The 20,112-nt window shown below is 34.5% G+C and overlaps 1 protein-coding gene across 11 annotated transcripts in view; it reads left to right on the forward strand.

The window, feature by feature from the left end:
* The window catches only part of LOC6052895 (innexin shaking-B), a 243,815-nt gene extending 226,486 nt beyond the window's left edge, over positions 1-17,329 (forward strand). For 8 of the 11 annotated variants that reach the window (XM_038263416.1, XM_038263415.1, XM_038263417.1 and 5 more), the window contains 2 exons: positions 12,948-13,120; positions 15,708-17,329. In XM_038263416.1, coding sequence (XP_038119344.1) covers positions 12,948-13,120; positions 15,708-15,751 — 217 coding nt within the window. In that variant the 3' untranslated portion in view covers positions 15,752-17,329. Of the gene's footprint in view, positions 1-12,947; positions 14,973-15,707 lie in introns of those variants that run through there. The other 3 variants (XM_038263423.1, XM_001869038.2, XM_038263419.1) reach the window with 2 other exon arrangements.
* Positions 17,330-20,112: the final 2,783 nt, after the last annotated feature.

Consider the following 20,112-nt stretch of genomic DNA (forward strand, 5'->3'; position numbering starts at 1 on the left):
CATCCCAGAAAGCAGTTTATCAAACTAATTTGTAATCCTCTTGCTATACTATAGGTAATCAAGTCCTAATACTTAGTTAAACTGGTGATTTCGTGAAAGAAAATTCTTGGTGGGACAATTATGCGTAGAAGTACAACGATGGGACAAACAAACTTGATGTTGTTTTCAATGAGTTTCTGAACAAAGTAATAGATTTTATGTGTTTTTCGAAAAGTACACGTCAAACTAAAACTAAACATGACCAAAAGTCAGAATCGACCAAAAATGACATGGGACAATTATGCGTAGAACGGTAGTAAATGAGGTCAAAGACATTTTTAGAAGTATTTTGTGGATTCATTGTTGACACCAGGTTAACTGACATTTCACTAGTTTTTTAACATTCCAACGATAGATCAACGATAGATTTGATCAAATCTATTTTCTTTGCGATCAAAAACATCGTTCCAAGTTTTTTTTTACGCGCTGGTCCCGCGGAATTTTGGGCGATTTTTTTGAAACGCTCAAAATGCACAAATTGAATCGAGTTCTGCCAATTTCTAGGATCATTTAGAAATTCTTACAAATCAAAAAATAAAAATGAATCGTCCAGATTGATTGAAGTATGCACTAGAAACAGCGAGTAGAAGTTGCCGTTGGACGTCCGTGTAAGTTTGGATTGCGTTGGGTGTTCCAGTGTTAACATAAAGCTTTAAATTGTTAAAATTGTTAATCAAATTAAAATGCTCAATAATTTTCTATTAAGCTTTCAAAAATTAAAACCGGAAAAAACACAAAAGGGTCAATTTTTCAATAATCATTTAATTTTATTTTTATAGCAACCAATAATTTAATTTTTCTATTTTTGCTTTACATATATTTGTTCATTTAAAAATACAATTTGTTCAAAAAGTCTTGAAATGGTTTTATTTTTTTCAATAAATCTTTAGAAGTATTTTTTAAATTATTTTATAAATTATTGATTCCGGAAAGATTCAGAACTCAATAATGTCTGTGAATGTTTATCGAAATGTTATTTATTTATTGTGCAAATATTTTTTTATGCATGGTTTACCATAAAAAAATCAGAATTAAAAAAAATGCTGTTAACACAGAATCCAAATACTTGAGACATTTTTCCTCGAATTTTCCTTGAAAAGCGTTCATTAGTTTCATTCCTATTTTATTTAATTTTGCTGAAACATTATAGAATCTTTTCGAGGACCAGAAAAGTTAAAAGTATTGGTGAGGGAAGTTTAGAAAAATGTTTTCGCTTTTTAAAAAGCATATTTTTCAAAATTAAAATATGACTGAAACTCATTTCTGATTTTCAAGGAAAATTCGAGGAAATGTCAAGTATTTTTTTCAGTGTTAACTGCCATGTTTTGTATTCTAATTCTAATCATACATCAAACATATTTGCACAATTTAAAACAAAACAAACATTAACATTTAAAGACATTTACGAGTTCTGAATCTTTTTTGATTTTTTTTTATTTTATGAAATGATTTAAAAAACTTGTTTAAGTTTTTTTTTATCAAGCTGTATTTTTTTAAAGAAACTTTTATAATGGATTTAAATTCTAGAACAGAATGTTGAAAAAATCACTGATTTTTTAAAAAATATTTCAGAGTTATCAGAAAACATGTTTTATGTTCTTAAGACTGAAGAATCTACCTTTCAATATTTGTCAATATATCAATATTGCCTTGACTTGAAAACACTCACAAAAAGAATAGAGTCAACTTAGTTTTATTGCTCTCCTTAGGTAATGAATGGATTTTCATTTCATAATTCACAGATTTTCAAATGAACAAATAAATATATATTGAATATTTAAAGCAAATAAAATATTTTATTGAAAATTATTGGTTGAAATAAAAATAATATTCAATGATAATTGAAAAATTTAACCTGTTTGTGTTTTTTAAAAGCTTAATAGGAAATCATTGAACTTTTTTATTTGTTAAACAAATTTTACAATACAAAGCTTTATTGTAACACTGGAACACCCAACACATGTCAAACAACTTAGATCATTTTTTATTTATTTAATTTCAGAAAAATAAGTAAATTTTTCATTTTCCTAGAGAGTGCCCATTTATGGAAACACTTGTAGAATTTGAAAAAGATCAGAAAAATCATAGCTGAGATATAAACGAAACTATTGGCCCTACGCCCCCCGGGGCATGGCCTTCCTCTAACGTGGGATTTCTGCTCCAGCGCCTCTGACGAGACAGGAGAAACCGGGACCGACGTTTTACTTCACCATCCGATAGAAGCTCAGTGGATAAGGCGGGAATCGAACCCGCGTCTCATAGCATCATCGGGATCGGCAGCCGAAGCCGCTACCCCTGCGCCACGAGACCGAGCTGAGATATAACATTGCTAACAAAAAATATTGAGAAAAAACGTCTATTGATACCCAATGCCCTACCTTTGTTATTTTGAATTTTAAAATTTAAAAATCTTAAATAAGAGAATTTCATATCTTTTCAAATCAACAAAAATGTACATACTTGGCACTACTTTAAAAAAAACATCCGTTGGCCCTTTATAGCCTTTAACTTTAAAAAATGCCTTTTAGTTCATTTCCAAAAACTTCAGAATAGGTAATTTTACTGATAAGTACATATAATTATTTTGAAAATAAAATCAAAAAAATGCTTTTGGAATTGCTATGAGAACGTCCTAATATATATTTTTAATTCGCATTTTGTATCATTTTTGTCTATCTCTTTCATAAAATCAAAAGTTGTGTTTTGATTATCTAAAACTTACTATAATCTAAAACAAAAAAACTAATCCCAACACAAGGATTTTCATATATTCTAGAAGCACGGCAACAATACGAAATATCAAAATGGTTTTTGTGACGAGTAATTTAATGTTTCGTTAAGGGGTTACATACATGTTAATCGACAAAAATGTAAGAGGTTTGTTTCGGCACACACATAAACTTTTTTTAAATCTGTTTTAAGGGCATTAAAATTTATATTTTCAACTATTATCAAAATAAATTTAAAGATATTTGGTTGTATCATTGCCGAGATTAAGCCATTTTAAGTTAGCAGTTTCAAAAAACGGGTGCCACGATATCTGCACACTGCTTTGACCAAATCGGCTCAAAATTTTAGTGAAACCTCGTTAAACCGGTCCAGTGTGCATGACGAAGCCCGATTTTCAAAAAGTTTGTAAAAATATGTTTATGTTTTCCATATAAAAAATCGCCAGTTTTTGATTTTTGTACTTTTTTAAAAAGCAAGATTTCAAAATCGGGCTTCGTCATGCACACGGGATATGTCTTGCAAGTCTTCATCTCAAATTTTAGCCAATTTGATCCATCCCATCTCGAGATATCGTGGCACCCGTAAATCAACTCGGTGTTCAGAGAAAAACGCTCACAAAGTTCGACAGTTCGCTTTGCGCATGGCAAAATTTTGAACGTAAACCGTCTCTTACTCAGTTTAATCATGAAATATCTTCATGAAACTTTCAGGAGTGATTGAAAATCATCTTTTAAGTGGATTTATTAAATTTTCTGAATTATGAAATTTTTGATTTTCTACATGTATGTAACCCCTTAATTCATATTTTTAATTGATCATAATTTGGGATATTTGTTCAAATATCCAACGTTTTTGGCATGGGTGCTTTTCAAAGTTTATTTCATTTATAATAGAGTTTAAATAGCTTGTTGTGCACTCTTGCCGAGTCTTACTCTACTTATAATTTTTGTATGGACAGTTGATAAAATTATATAGAGACTTGCAAAGGCGAACCAACAAATGTCCCGCGGGCTGGTCTGTAACCGACTGTTACAATTTCCTCAGGTTTTCTTCTTTTTAATGTGTAAATGTTATTTGTACCAGTATTTTCTATGGTCATTTGTGTTACAGGTTAGTAGGGTTTAGCTTTTGAAAGCAATATATATACATCAATTTAACAAACAAATAAATAAATAAATAAATAAATAAATATTGTTAAAAGTAGATTAGTAGGGTAGAGTCATGCAGGAGATTACTATTTTTTTAAGTTTATTGTTTATTCGTCAAGCTTATGTAGACTACTTACAATTTTCTTACATACTAGATATTATTTCTATTGTACAGATTTTTTCGTAGTTCCGGTTTAGACATGTCGAAATGTATGTACTGTGAATTTTCATTATAAAAGCGCATCATTTGATTTAATGGCGATTTTTTTAAATATGGCATAGTATGGATTCCAGACGATACTACAGTATTCCAAAAGTGGTCTGACATACGTTATATCAGCAATTCCCCACGAAAACAGCATGGAAAAAACAAAAGTGCTCGGATCGGGCTCAAAATTTTTCTGGGGGTTCCCTGGCCGAAATAATTAGACCCGTATTTTTTGTTTGACCATTAGGGTGACCTACGCCATGTGAGGGTGGTCTGAAAAATGGCCATTTTCGTCGATTTTCGCAAAAACCACTTTTTTCAAAAAACCATATCTCCGCGCCATTTCATCCGATTTTAGCTGTCCTATACGCAAAAGAAAGGTGATTAGTTTGGCTATTTGGGAAAATAGTAAGAAGTTTCGAAAATCTAGCTTAACATTTGAAAAGGTCATATGAAAACTTAAAATGCTGTTTTGAAGGTCTCGGGACCAAAGAGCCTATGTCTGAAAATATTTTTATCGGATTCCTCGGAAAATTTCACATAACATATCAAAAAATTGTGAAGTTATGTTTTCGATACTCTGAGATACGATTTTTTGAAAATAAAAACTGTGTTTTTCGACGAAACACGCGCAAAAATTGGAAAATGACGAAAACGGGGAAAAATCGACTTTTTTCACTAAAACTGCGATAACTTTAAAATTTTAGCGATGACTTATAGATGTTATGGTACCAAAAGTTGCGTCTTTTAATTACGAAAATTTTAGTACCCTAACATGTATAGTAGGGTGGTCCAAATCTGGACTTTTTTGGGGCTACCCTCTGAAATCAAAGATTGACCCATCACTAGGCTAAATTTCAAATTTGAGCTCATTCTGACCACGGGAACCCCTCCAATCGCTTAAAGTTTGTATGGGAAAAATCGTCAAAATGTATGGAGAAAAGCAACTGTTTTACTTTTTTACCTGTGGAAGGCGCCATAGTTATCCGATGCTTACCATTTCTCAAATGTAGAACCTTTATTATATTTAGAACAACTTTCCCGAAGACACCATATTTTTAGGATTTTTTCCCGCGAAGTTATTAGCGCCCAAAACTGACCATTTTTGCGCGGCCAGCTGTAAGGGGCTACCTAACAACGATGTTTAATTCCAATTCGAACACGCACGTGCTCTCTCTCAGGTTCAAACTCTCTCACGAGCTTGCTCGCCTGCCTGCCTGCCTGCCTGTTTACCAACAAGCGCGCGCTGTTTCTCTGCTTGGACTTTTGTCGTCGTCGTCGTTTTCGTTTGATATCTGCTGCGCTGCGTTCCTGGCATGTTTATTATTATTTTCAACTAAAATAGCAGGTTTGTTTTGAGATATATTTAGCATATAAATTCTTAGATTATGTCAAAATTGAAAAAAGTGCACTAAAAAAAATAATTTGAATAAAAGACTTAGGCCTTGGCTTAGCCTCGTTTAAAAAACTGAAGCAAATGAACAGGATTTGTTCGTTTTCCAAGCATTACAAGCAGTTGTTCGTATATGCTCATTAGAGAGAATGATTCAATCTTCAGGTAATACAAATTTTGTCTAAATATCATCCGACCAACTGCTTGTCCATTCGAAGGCGATTTGATTACAGATTTCAAACTAGCTAGCTCAACAATCTCTATTTTTGAGGCTTTTCTTTTAGACATCGTTGCACTTTTTGGATGTTTCGGAATCGTAAACTTCTAATAATCGTCATAGGCAAAATATACCGCAATTTGTTGTAATGAAGTTTTTTTTTATATTTTCGACAGATTAAAATATTTTGTATAGAATGAAAAATAATCGTGATCATAGGGCTACGAAAAAACTTCAAATGTTTTCTTTTTAAGCTTGTTTGATAGTATACAAAAGTGGAAAAAACAGTTCCCAAAATCGATGAATTGTCTAAGTGTATTGTTCTTCCTGAAATCTATACTTGACCAAGTTAAAAAAAAGTCTTATATTTTTTCTAGAAGAGTTAAAATCCCAGTCTTGAGTTTGGTATGATACCAAAACTAGAAATAAATTTCAATTACATAACATAACAGATGACAATTCATGGAGGAACTAATTTATCGAAATTTGTATTCTCTCACACACGCTCTGATAATATGATATCTATTGTTAAACACATATTACATTTAATTTTATATCTCGAAATAAATATCGAAATATATCTTGAAAATTTTAATAACCATGGCAAACGAAAACGACGACGACGACAAAAGTCCAAGCAGAGAAACAGCACGCGCTTGTAGGTAAACAGGCAGGCAGGCAGGCAGGCGAGCAAGCTCGTGAGAGAGTTTGAACCAGAGAGAGAGCACGTGCGTGTACGAATTGGAATTAAACATCGTTGTTAGGTAGCCCCTTACAGCTGGCCGCGCAAAAATGGTCAGTTTTGGGCGCTAATAACTTCGCGGGAAAAAATCCTAAAAATATGGTGTCTTCGGGAAAGTTGTTCTAAATATAATGAAGGTTCTACATTTGAGAAATGGTAAGCATCGGATAACTATGGCGCCTTCCACAGGTAAAAAGTAAAACAGTTGCTTTTCTCCATACATTTTGACGATTTTTCCCATACAAACTTTAAGCGATTGGAGGGAGGGGTTCCCGTGGTCAGAATGAGCTCAAATTTGGAATTTAGCCTAGTGATGGGTCAATCTTTGATTTCAGAGGGTAGCCCCAAAAAAGTCCAGATTTGGACCACCCTACTGTGTAATTGAAAATAATTGAAATTACTTCCTACCCACGTCCTGCATCATGCACACCTAAAAAACGTCAAACAAAAGAAAGACAAAAATCGCTGCTGCACCACTAATTGCCTCCACTGCTGGCACTGAACCCGCAACCTTTGGAGTGTACATTCACACAAAAACAAACATTAACATTAATTGAGTAAACATAGGCACATTTGGCATTTGTAAATGCCACCTCGATACTCTTCAAGAGGTTTTCCTGGGAAAGATATACTTTTTACCAAAATGTACACCAAATTTCCATACAAACATACAAAAAAGAACAAATCAAATCATAACAACAATGAAACATATCAAATTCTAAGTATTCCAAATGATTGCACATCTGCCAATAATATTTATAAGGGGTGTCACATAAATTACACCAACAATAACGATTATTCTTGCAAAACAACCTTCAATCACTATTTCAAACGCACTTTCAACTGTTTGTTTACATAAGCAAACAGTCTAAACAACACAACACTTCTCCCAATACAAACTTAACAACGAAAATCAGCAGCCACCGATTCTAGGGCGGACCACACGATCAGTAACGGCCGCCGATGCGTAACGTCCGCACTGAGTTAATGTGGGTCTCGATCAGGGCTTGCGAAATTTCGACTTTTTTGGTGATAGATGACAGAACACCACGACAACCTGATTTTTACATTCTACTTTCGTTCGTTTCACACACAAAGGAATGAGTGCTACGCAAAGTCACTCACACAATCATTGACAACCCTTCAGGAGAAAAATCGCTTGGAGAGCGTTCGTTTGACATTCTACCGAGATTCCGATCATCTCTCCAATGATAGCAATCATATGACTCCTGTCACCACGCAGCATACATTAGGAAGAGAGAGACAAAAACGAGAGAAAGAGAAAGAGCACGTTGTCTCGTTCGGGCGGCTGCTTGAGTGGTGCTCATTTTTCGTTCGTTTCGTCTTCGTGTTTACGTTCATCGACCGTCGCCAAGCAATGGCGGTCATGATAGGCGTTGTGTGTCAGCGATCAAATATCGTTTTAGGAAGTGATCGCTGACAGAAAGCTCTATCGAATATCGAGCAGTCCCATTCAGTGATAGATCCCTTTTCAAGCATTGGTCTCGATGATCTGCAGGTCGATCAAGGCCGGGGGAATGGCAACCCTATTCCGACCAAATCAAACTGACAACAGTCGACATTAACACGGTTGTCAAATGAGAGCCCACAACAAAAGCACTAGCTGTCAAATGGTAGCCCATAACAAATCATTGTTTGGGTTTTGATTTTCAAAAAAGTTCTTTTGGTCGACAAAACAGTGCGTCCGTACACTAAGAATCGGCATTACACATTTTCCAGTTTGCTTTTACACATTTGCATGGGACTTTTGAATTCAACCAAGATAACACACTTCGTGTAACCATAGTAATATGTATAATACTGATTGTAAATGTTTGTTTTCTGAACTTCCAAGATGGCGTCTTCTTAGCTACCCCCTGATCAAGGCCGTCAAGTTGACCCAGCCAAACTAGTGGGGTATTTTAACCATTAGTGGACCCCCTAGTAGAGCCGAAGCACATTTTTCACAAATTTTCAATATTTTAAGCACTTTTTCATAACCCTTTGTACAAAACAATGAATTCTGAAGTCTTTTGAGCAATTTTGACTATTTGTTTCAAATAGCCATTTGAAAAAAAAAGTTTTTTTGCTTTGTTATGGACCCCCTTTTCCTATAGTGGACCCGGGTCCATAATCCGATTGTGGACCCGGGTCCACTATAGGCAAACTGTTATTTTTATACAAAATTTAACCGATTTTTGATGTTTTGATGCATGGTGTAGGTCTAATGATAGATATAATGAATAAAAGATGGATTTTGCTCACTTTTCATTATAAACAAATATGTTTTGTTAACAAATTTGGCTTTAAACATCAAAAAACCTAACAGACATTTAAACACATTTATTTCCGAAAAAGATCAGAGAAAACGTTTCAAAAACCGCTATAAACATAATAATAATTAAAAAAAGTAATCTTGATGCAAATTCTTCCATATTAATTACATAAATGGTTAACCGAAACTAAATAATAGATTTGTTTACAGTTGCTGATAAAACCACGCATGTTTATTAAAAAAAAGGTTTGGTATTTTTTTATTATTATAAAATATAATTTCAAACTGCAATTATGATGCTTCAGTTAAGTACAATTAACTATAGTTTTGATTAATTATAAATTCATACGGCTTCAGCATTTTTGGTACTTTTATCATAAAAACAGCTATATTTATACTCATAATTGAAAAAAATATGCGTTTAGGTTGATAACAACAAGCATTTATTGCATGTTTTAGAGAAACTTTTGCTTGAATACACAGTTTTCTTCATTTTTGAAGGTTAAATTAACAGGGGTCCATTTTTGGAAAAGTTTGGATTTTCGTTGTCCTATATTGGACCCCCCTAATTTTTGCTCGAAAATGAGCAATTCTTCGCTTTATTTTAGTAAAGTTCCTTAAACTTACATTATTTCGACTTGCTGAAGTTAAATAATCAGTCAAAAAAGTATTGGATAGTTAATTCAATCATAAAATATAAATGCAGTTTTGTTGTGAAAATGCTAGTGGCCATGGCTGATTTCAGATGTCGAACTCAAAACACTCATTTTGGTTAAAAAGACAATTCAATGTCAGTCAACATGGTTTTAAATGATGCTGAACATGCCAAATAAATGATTTGTAGACAACAACACGCTTGAAATTGTGATTTTATTGAATTTTTCATCAAAAACCCTTCAGAGGGTCCACTATAGGAAAGGGGTCCACTAATGGATAACGTACCCTACGCTTCTTGATGCGATCTTTCACCATGTTTACCGGAATGTCCAGGTTAATGCCCAGAACGACATCCTCGCCATTCGAAAACATATGGGTGCCCACTTCTATGCACTGGAACTCTGAATCGGAAACAGCCGCTGGGGATTGCTACGTTTTGGTTCTTAAGATTTTGCCAGATAAAAAAAAACCCACGTCCGGTAGCATTTGCTGATCAAGCTTTCGCAGGTCGTACCCGTACAGGTTGATGTACTATTCACCATTCAGTTCAGCAGCAAGCAGTAGCAGTCATCGACGACAACGACCTGCAATCAATCCCAAAGAGTCGATTTAATCCCACATATTCTCGAAATAAGTTGCTTGATGGTCTTGTATGAACAATGAATGAATGCAACCTGCAGAACCGAATATTCTTTCTCCAGAACGGGAACAGTGCCGACGTCAAACCTCGATGCGTTTCCGCGAATGTTGCTTGACTGATCGTTATCTCGTTGCACACCGGTTCAGGAAGTGGACGCCAACTGTTAATACACCGGTTACTACTGCCGGATGTCGCCCGCCGAAATTACTACGGAGTTCCGCGCATCTGGTGAAAAAAAACTACCTTCAGAAGAAAAAAACCTAGATCAAAACAAATATTGCACGATTAAAATGAAATCAACAATATTGAACAAAATCCATTTACTCTTTACACGTTCGTAACTAAGCAGGATAGAATCTTTATTCACAAATCTACATTGGACTAACAATGTTTTTTTGAACCAATGTTCAGCATTTAGCACTCAACTGTATTTGAAAGTTACCTTCTGGATCCTCCCCGGAGTACGGCTACACCATCCGATGATCATTGTTTGCCGAATGTCGCGAATATCGTTTAGCCACTATTGACATTAGTCAAGTTTGGTTTCACTAAAATAGAGCGTTTAACTTTTCATTTGATATGAAAACTCTTCCACTTAACGCCGCACCCATACGCACCAAACATTAACAACAAATAAATTGATTTGTTTTTTCAGCTGTCACTCGCAACACAATTAGAACTTTAAATTTACATGTTTTTTTTTTTCAAATTTACAGTTCCACAAATTACATCATGCGCTTTCAACTTTCAAATTCGTGATGAGCCAAAACAAAAGTTCCCTTTAAATGAGGTTCAAGCATTACATTGAATCTCATTTTACATGAGGGCTCTTTAAATGCAATACATATGTTTACAATGGATTTCAAATTTACATTAAGCATGTTTACGTTAAAAACATGGTTTCAGTGTCGGGTAAAATTACATTTATGATGTAACACTTTTGCACGTCGTTAAACATTTAAATTTAAATGCAATTTGATGTAAATTTGCAACAAATTATACGTAAAAACATGATTTTACATGTGATTCAACCGTTTACGGTTGAAGGGGTAGGATTTAAAGTGTGCAAATATTTGTTGTGCAGATATTATTTGCAAGGGTGGAGAATTTGGTGCAAAGTGTGCAATATTATTCAATACAAACGATACTATTTTCCCATTTGGATCGAGCAAAACATCTTTAAAATTGAAACTCTTTCTTATTAATACAGTGGTAACCTTGTTATCCTCACTAATGTGGACCAACGGACAGTGTTTTGGTAAAAACAAGAAATTATCATACGTTACCTCCTGTAGCATCACAATATCGATATCATGATTGTATACAAAATCCCTAAGCAAACCCTTGTTGACATCTGTACTGGTACTGTTGAGATTAACTGTGGCAAATTTAAAGGAATATTGCATCTTTTCGTTTTATACTACACACACATTCACACAAACACACTCTCTCAATAACAATTGGTCAGGTGAACTCACCTAACCTCACTTTAGATCCACCATTGCTGCGTCTTCTTCGGACGCCTTTCTATCGCTCGTTTCCGTATCCGTCTTCTGGTTGCTAGGAGAAGGTGAGCCGTCGATCAGAACGACCGGCACCTTAGCGTTCGAATTCTCCTTTTGCTTCAGACTATTCAGCGTTCGAGCTCTCGTTCCTAGCAGCCTCGCTAGTTTCGGCGAGTCTGGAACCTTGAACAGGTCCTCTGGATCCGAATCCGCGTCGGTCGCTTTCCTTGGTTGCAACCCCCGACCGCGAAGGCTGTAGTCCTCCTTGTACATAGCTGAATGCATTTCCTCATTCCAGTTCTGTTTCCGGAAAAACGCGAACATTTCCGAGTTAGTTGGTCCACGGTTTTGGGCTTCACAGTGTTCTCGCGCACAACTCTCACCTCTATTTTCTTACACTTTCCGGATCAAACTCAGTTCAAGGTCAAAAAGATTATTTTCACAATAGCTTCTGGTAGCGTATTACTGCACACGTCTGAAGCGAGTGGAAGCCGACTGCGAGTGGAAGTTACTGAATTAGGTGACCGATTTGCGTGGACAACGTGGGTTAAGCGGGTCAAATACATAAATTATCGCACACTAATTTTAGTTTAGTTTCTGATTTTTTCTGGCATTATTACGTTAAAATCTAGAGTAAATTAATTGGTCCCTTGGTAGGTATCTGTGTTCTGATGTTCGAGCCTCTATTAACCCACCCTTAGAGTCTCTGTCGGGTCTCTAATAACAGCTTTACTGCCCCTGATCTCATAAATGTCCAATATATTGGACATATATGCATTTTTATCGTTTTTGAGTTATTGATGCAGTTTGGTTCAAAATCGTGTGCACTTTCAAAAGCGCCTATAACATCCAATACTTTGTTCTAGAAATCAGGAGGAAATCCAGTTTTTTCGCGAAAACTTAACACGTATCCTTATGTGTAGGACAAACTTCAAATGCGTTTTTCTCAGCTTGCTGTTTTTGCATATGGGACATTTATGCGAACATGGGCAGTTCAGCAGTCTCTCGATCCCCGGGAGTGGCGCGACACCTCTGGTGTCAAACTGTTGATAGTCGAGGAACAAAACCATCCGTAATCAAAAGACCTTTCCAAGGATCAAAAAATGAAGATTTGTTAACAACACACAAGAAATAAGTGATGATTTTTTGTCGCTTATTTGCTAATTTGTTAAAAGTGGGGAGAATTATGCGTTTTGACTGAATGTATTTACAATATGAATGTGAGGAAGGCACCAACCACCTAAAGTTAGGTTAAGTTCCGCAAATCAATACCTTTTAGAATCTTGAGTATTCATTTTAGCCAAGGCTTGGGGGGTTTATGGTTAAATGAATGTGACTAGATGTTACGTGTTGAGATGTGATAAATGTTAATGTTTTGTTTGTATATTTACAGGTTAGTTCGTCGAGACGCTATAGAGATTATAGTAAGACGTTCGAAAATGGGCGATTGGTTTTTATTATATAGATTAGGTGAAAATTTAGATAGTATTATATTTCGTGATGTTATGCAAGATCTAGCAAATCGTCTACATAATAATCAACACCATCGTGTACCTGGTATGAAAGGTGAAATACAGGATGCATGATATTGGCTACCTTAGATTTTATTTTGTTATTACTCAGCTATTACATTGTATGTTTTCAAAGTCATTTTGATTTCAAATATTTATTTTTGTAAAGAAAACACCTAATTATATTGTTTGTGTAATTTATTTATTGGTGGTAGATTCATCGAACACGATACAAAAGACTTTTAACGAAATCAGAGCAACACATTTAAACGAAACAATGTTCGATACGACTGCTGTATAAACCAAATATCGCAACGAATTGTTTGACACGATAAACCACGTTAAGCATTAATAGTAATCTAGTCAAAAATGTGCCGACGATAGATAAAATCGTGTACAGGGAAAATCAATTATTTGTATGACAAAAGTTTGTTTATACAATAAGAAACTCAATAAACTACAACTGTATCAATTCAATCATAAACGAGAATTATAAACAAATGATATGAAAATCCTAAAATAAAGGGAAATGCAAAATACATTTAAAAAATAATGTAATGCCCTCGAAATAGAAAGTAGTCAATTTAAATGCATAAGTGATGCACTGCAGTTTCAATGAAAAATGGCCCACATTGCTAAAAGATTTTTGTGAATCTATTTCATAAAATAGAAAAAAAAATGTAATGTTAAAACACGCTTATTGATTTATACCGTAGATATACAATACTCATCAAAAATCCGTCATCTTACAAAATTATTATACCTATTTCAAATTCAATTTCGATTTTATATTTAACACAATCTAGACGCCAACTAACCCATAAAAAAGTCATATTTTTCTTCTATTTCATCACGAACATTACCTGCTTATTTGTTGACATTATGATTGCCTTTCTGTGTGGAAAAATCGGACCGCGCACTGGACTCATAATCCAAAAGTTGCCGGTTCAAATCCCCAAGCGGACGCAAACAAATTGTGTGTATAAATATAGGTATTCAGTGCCCTCTCCCGTTCCATACTTTTGCACTTGGGATACCCGAGAGGCGGATTCTTGTCACAAAAAGAACGATACACACCTGTGGGACTGTTGATGAAACCGCTAGGTTTATTAGGGCCACATCATAAGATGTTAGCGTCGATTCCGTTTTATGATTGAAAATTCTTTGGTAGGGAAAAAAATTAAGCAGGTATTTCAGATCAAATTGAATTCCAAGGTATTTCTTGTTTTTTTTTCTTTCGACATTAAATGGCGTTGAATGGCCATGAAACATGTAAAAAAAGTTTCTCATTAGTTTCCAACATATGATACAGGAATATAATGTTATATATGTTAAAGTCTATCGCTTAGGGACCAACCATAAACCATGTGGACACATTTTTGAAATCTCAGACCCCCCTCCTCCCCTCCTCTTGGACTACTTCTAAATACTAAACAAATCTGTATGGAGCGTGGACAATCGTTCAATCCCACCCCCTCCCCCAAAGGTGTCCGCGTGGTATATGGATGGTCCCTTATTGTTTTTTTTTAATAAAAACTATCATATTTTGTGGATCAATGGTACGAAATAATAATTTCCTACAAAATAGTATCAAACTATGAGAAAAGCCGGGTTGTAAAGTTCAAAAATTTAAATTGCAGGTTTAATTACATTATCAATAAAATTTGTTGGAAAAATTATTAACATATAATTTGAACCATTGATATAATTACAATATATTCCAATGTTCTATTAAAATCTTGCCGAGAAATCTATTTTTCAGTTTTCACAAAAATAAATACCAAAAAGAAAAAAAAAGGAAGATTTGAAAATTATGAAATTTTGCATCATTCTAAAGTAAATGCCTTCTCAACTTTTGCAACTTAGTTTGTCAAGATTCGTGAACGTAAATAAAAAAACATTGAAGCTTAAAAATTACACGCGCGACCAAGCATCGATCTTTGTTGACGGCCCTACATTAGTCCAAATCGCTTAGCTATCGATTGCACAAGCCATGTTCATGAAGTGATCAGGGTTTGAAATCTCAATGTTGATAATATTTGCAAGGGGGAAATGGTGGTAAATAATTGTTTTTTTATAAACATGAACTTTGACGATATAAAAAATAACGTTTGCCAAAATCGCTATTAATGATTTAATTATGTTATCCTTAAAAAGGAATGAAATTGAACAGAGAGTTTATATTATTATTAGAGATAATCTATCTATGCTGTTGTTTGCGAAGTCATATTTTGAAAGAAAACCAGATGAATAATCAAGAGAAGTACCATACTCTGGCAAATATTTGCATGTATCCTACTTTTGCTTGGACTTTACAGTAACTAAATCCTTATTTCTTTCTGTATATTGCACAACTCACACTCTGATCACTCAATTCAATTTCAATATTCTCACCTCACCCCGTCTTACTCTTGTAGGCATTCAAATGCAAATCGTTAGATAATGAGTTGCGTTACTTCACAATAGTCTAAACAATGATTTTAATTTCCTTTATTATTTTGATTGTACATTGGCAAAGAGTAGAATTGCAGTTATTTAAACATCCATTATTATACTTTATTTTGCCTTCTATGTTCACCATAAAACATCTAAATATAACAACACATCATATTATGCGCTAAAAGCTTTCTCTTGGTTTTCAGATGTCGACAAAATTGAGTACGGATTCGGAGTAAATTTATTTTGATTTAAATTGAGCATACGCCCGACGGATTTTACTAGTTACACACATAAAATACGGATCAAGTTATTCGAGAGCTTATGATGATCATTTCGAATAAACGAACTATTAGTCAAACATGTCTAGTATCGCATTACTATTCAAGTGGAATACTCATTTATTGTAGTCAGAACATGCATTTACTAACATTTTTCTGTAGAGGCATTCGATTGATCTCACGATTTCCATTCACATATATTCAACTTAGAAGAATAGCAATGCATAAATCAAAGTTACATACCAAACAGAAAAATACATCAACACAAACTAAAAATAAAAAGCAGCTTAGAACTCACAACACTGCACATAACGTATGGTTTTCTTAAAGAATTAAGCCTATAATAGAAACAAATCAAATACCATGGAGCGTGAACCACAATTCGGAAAAAAGTCTGAACATCAAGTATGATCAAACTGTTAAGGCCTTCGTTCAGTTAATAGTTCAACCGACATAGATCTTCCACAGTGGGCAGGGCTTCTATAAATCAATCGTTCAGTCAACTCAACAGTCAACTGTCATATAAGTTACAAAAAATATAAGGATGGATAATTTCACATAAAAAGAGTTCAATCGAATCAAGTTAATGTTGAATGAATAAAGGAGTTATCTATGCTTGTTCGTTTTTTCAAAGGCGCAAATGATTTTTTTTGTTTAAATATAGACGGTTTCAATTTAACCCGCCTTTGTGGATCAATCAGACAAAAATCCCAGGTTGCAGATTTTAATCCTAAAGTCGTCGAAAAAAATCGATCATTTAATTTCAAAGATGTTTGAAATTTTGAACATACCTGCAAGTCCCTGCCCACCACAGGTTAATATTCTCTTTATTTCTTCCAACGCAGAAGACACACATCTTCAGTAATTTATCATGGCCAAATAATAGCAGTCTTCCTGACAAGGAGCAATTATTTTTTGTAATATTCATTTGTTTGTTTGCATTTTTATATGTTTCTTATCTGAAAAAAAGTTTTTTTTAATTCCCTAAAAACATCAAAACGAGGTTTGATCTCAACATAATTCTAGGCTGCGCTTTTGTTAACCCTCTAACGCCCTGAGATTTTTACCTGTTTTAAAAATAGTATGGGTAAATTTTGGTTCAATATTTCTAGAATAGCTTTACTTTGGCCCACAAACATTGAATCCATGCAAAATTAAAATTAATTTGTATTGGTGCCCCAGTGCTCAACCAGGAAGATAAGGAACTTTTTTTTCTATACCGGTAAAAACTCAATCTTTTCAAAAACAAGATTTCAGGGCCAATATTTATATAAAATTGATAAATTAGATTGAAACTACCTTTAACATCATTTTATTACAATTTATTCATTGCTAAAAATATAATAAAACTAGTTAAACTTCTTTCAATAATTCTCTGATATTCCCATACTAGTCCAACCCAGTCATAACGTTCTATCTCGGGCGGACAGTAATAACAAAATTCATGCCACTTCAATACCAAATATTGTTAAAATAACACAAAGTGTTATGAAACCTTCTTGAAAAATCAATTTTTGGTCTGGTATTGGTTGAAAGCCAAAACAACTGTGGAATAACATTTTTTGTTATGGAAGAATACCTCCAACTGTTATTTGAATTTTCGGATTAGTTTTTAAAATAACAAAAAATAATAACAAAGATTAGTTCGAAGAATATCTAAAAATGTTTTAGTCTGTTATTACAAATAGCAGAGTTCTCACAACCCGAGCAGACGGAAATAACGTGGGAATAACATTTTTTGATATTTGAAAATACTAGGCCAATAACATTTTATGTTATTTATAACAAGAATTGTTATTCGTCGTTATGATTTTTTTTTTATTGGATTGTTATTGTAATAACAGACTAATAACATTTTGAGTTATTCTTCGAACAAATCTTTGTTATTATTTTTTGTTATAACAAGTTTATGGACCGCATTACAATCAATTCACTCCTTTTCATTAGTTCTGACTGTTTCAAACTTATTTGTCACAAAACTACTGATTTTACCGCACTTTAAAAAATCAGCCTTCAAGAAATTTTGTTTGTTTTGTTCGCCCAATGGTGCTCTGGTGCACCATTTTGAAAAAGCCGTAAAATAAATCAAACAAGTTAAAATTTCTAATTAAATGCGCAAGGGCTCTTAAGAAGGGTCAAAATTACTCGTGCACATTTTTTGTTTCATCTTAAATGCTTTCGTGTCGGTTGTTCCAGCTTGTAAAATAGTGTTTAGTTATTTTCGCAAAAATACTCGATTTTTGTTTACATCAATGTGGATGAAGTTTGGTCAGAAGTTAGTTTATATGTTTCTTAAACATGTGCAAAAAGAAGCACCGTCAACTGGGGGAGAATCGGGACTACAGTCTTAATAGGGACAGCAGTTTTTAGAGCACTTAAAGGTTTTTAATTTGGACACACATTTTGTTAGTCTGAGTCTGTTGTATATTGTTCTCTAACATGGTTAAAACTGCTGTCCCAATTCACCCTATGTCTCCCAATTCGCCCTAGTTGACGGCAGTTGAAAATATTGTCACATCTCCGAGAAATTCGATCTCAAAGTTTTGGTGCACTGGTGTCATGGACGTTAGAGAGTTAAAATTGAGGCCACATATTTGTTTCTTTCGTTAATTTTATTAAGTTGATTTATGATAGCTTGACAATTTTTCATCTTCAAACATCCAGTGAACAGTACAACACAAAACAAATCGAGCAATTATCAAAAGAAGGATTTCCTTCATTTAAAATAGTTCGATATCTGTAAGTTACAAAGTTTACGTACAGCATGTTTTTTAAACGGCCTCAACACTGCCAAATCATAAATTGTAGGAGTCCTATGTATTATCTCTAAGCTCAAAAATAGACTTGAATAATAAAACTTGTGAAATTTTTCTAACGTACAATATGACTAGTAATCGCAAAAAAATCAATAATTTCAAAGCAGGATAATTCCCTTACTCCTTATCAAACTAATTGTCTGAAAGGCTGGGTTTAATAAACTGTGCAGAAACATGTTATGAAAAGAATATTTTGCTATGTATATTAATCATGCTCATTCCATGGTATTTGCTTAAACCGAATATGATAAATCAAGTGTAAATAGTAAAATGGATTGTAAAAACTTGATTTAAAATCGAAAAACGTTTCAACGAATCAATGAATCGTTACATTTTCAAGCAGTTTTTTAGTAAAAAAAAGTAGTTATTGTATGCCATGAGCATCTATAGTAAATTATTCTCGATTTTAATCAAAAGGACTAGATAGTGTAAATAAAATCAATGTAAATAAAGGAAGTAATGAGTAAATATCAACTAAAGTAAGAACAGGAAAAAGCATAATTTTAAATTATGGTGAGAACTTTATACATTACTGACTAACTCCAATTAAAAACGAAATCATGAAATATCATGTAAAAAATAAGAGCTGAATGATAATTGATGCGTGGCACAGTGCATGTCAATATCGGTATAAAGAAAAGTGTAATAAGTATTCAATAATGCATTTGCTCAAAGCTCAAATATTTTAATATGGTTGTAAAAGCTCAGCTCATCGAAAACACAAAACAGATGGCGTGGATGCAAATTTTGATTTGTATTGGTTTATTGTGTTTTTTTTTAATCTTCTTTTGCAATATTGATTATTGATTGAACAATCCCGGACTTGATGCAAAAACAAGGCCTTAACTTTTAAAAAACAAACCAAACTTAATTGATTTAAAGGAAAATTGAACGTAGAATTGTTTGGCGTCATACCTTCTTGACCTCGATGATCTTCCTTCGGTCTTCCTTCGCAGCAGATCCCACCGGCTCCTTGCCCGTGTCCTGCTCCACTCGCTCGTCGATGCCTCGCTCGCATCTTCGGAACCTCTGTTCTCAACTTCTCCTTGATCTTCGTTGCTGCAGGGACGCAGACTTCCAAACACGTTCTTTCCGCTCCGCCATCTGGCTTCCACGTAGAACCAGCAGTCATCTACCTCGATACGTCAGACTGCTCCTCGATCTCCGACAACGCAACAGGGGTGCAGTCAGCTGCACTCAAAGCGAAGCTCGTGTACGCCTTCTTGTCCTGCTTCGGTTCTCGCTTGCTTCGGCCTCGTTGTGGTTCGGTTTTCTCCGCTTCGTCGCTTCCGCCCTCGGAGCATCCCTCCGTGTAGAACCAGCAGGTACAGCCTCCCCGACTGCTTTCCGATCGCCACAGTTCTCTCCTCCTGCTTGATGCTCACTGTTCCCGAACTGAACTCCACTTTCAGTCCGCGCTCGTCCAGTTTCCGAACCGACAACATGTTCGCGCTGGCTTCCGGGATGTACAGAACTTCCTTCAGCGCGATCGGGATCGTCTTTCCGTCCACGGC

This window comes from Culex quinquefasciatus, chromosome 3 (assembly GCF_015732765.1).
Source record: "Culex quinquefasciatus strain JHB chromosome 3, VPISU_Cqui_1.0_pri_paternal, whole genome shotgun sequence".
In the NCBI taxonomy this organism is placed as follows: domain Eukaryota; kingdom Metazoa; phylum Arthropoda; class Insecta; order Diptera; family Culicidae; genus Culex; species Culex quinquefasciatus.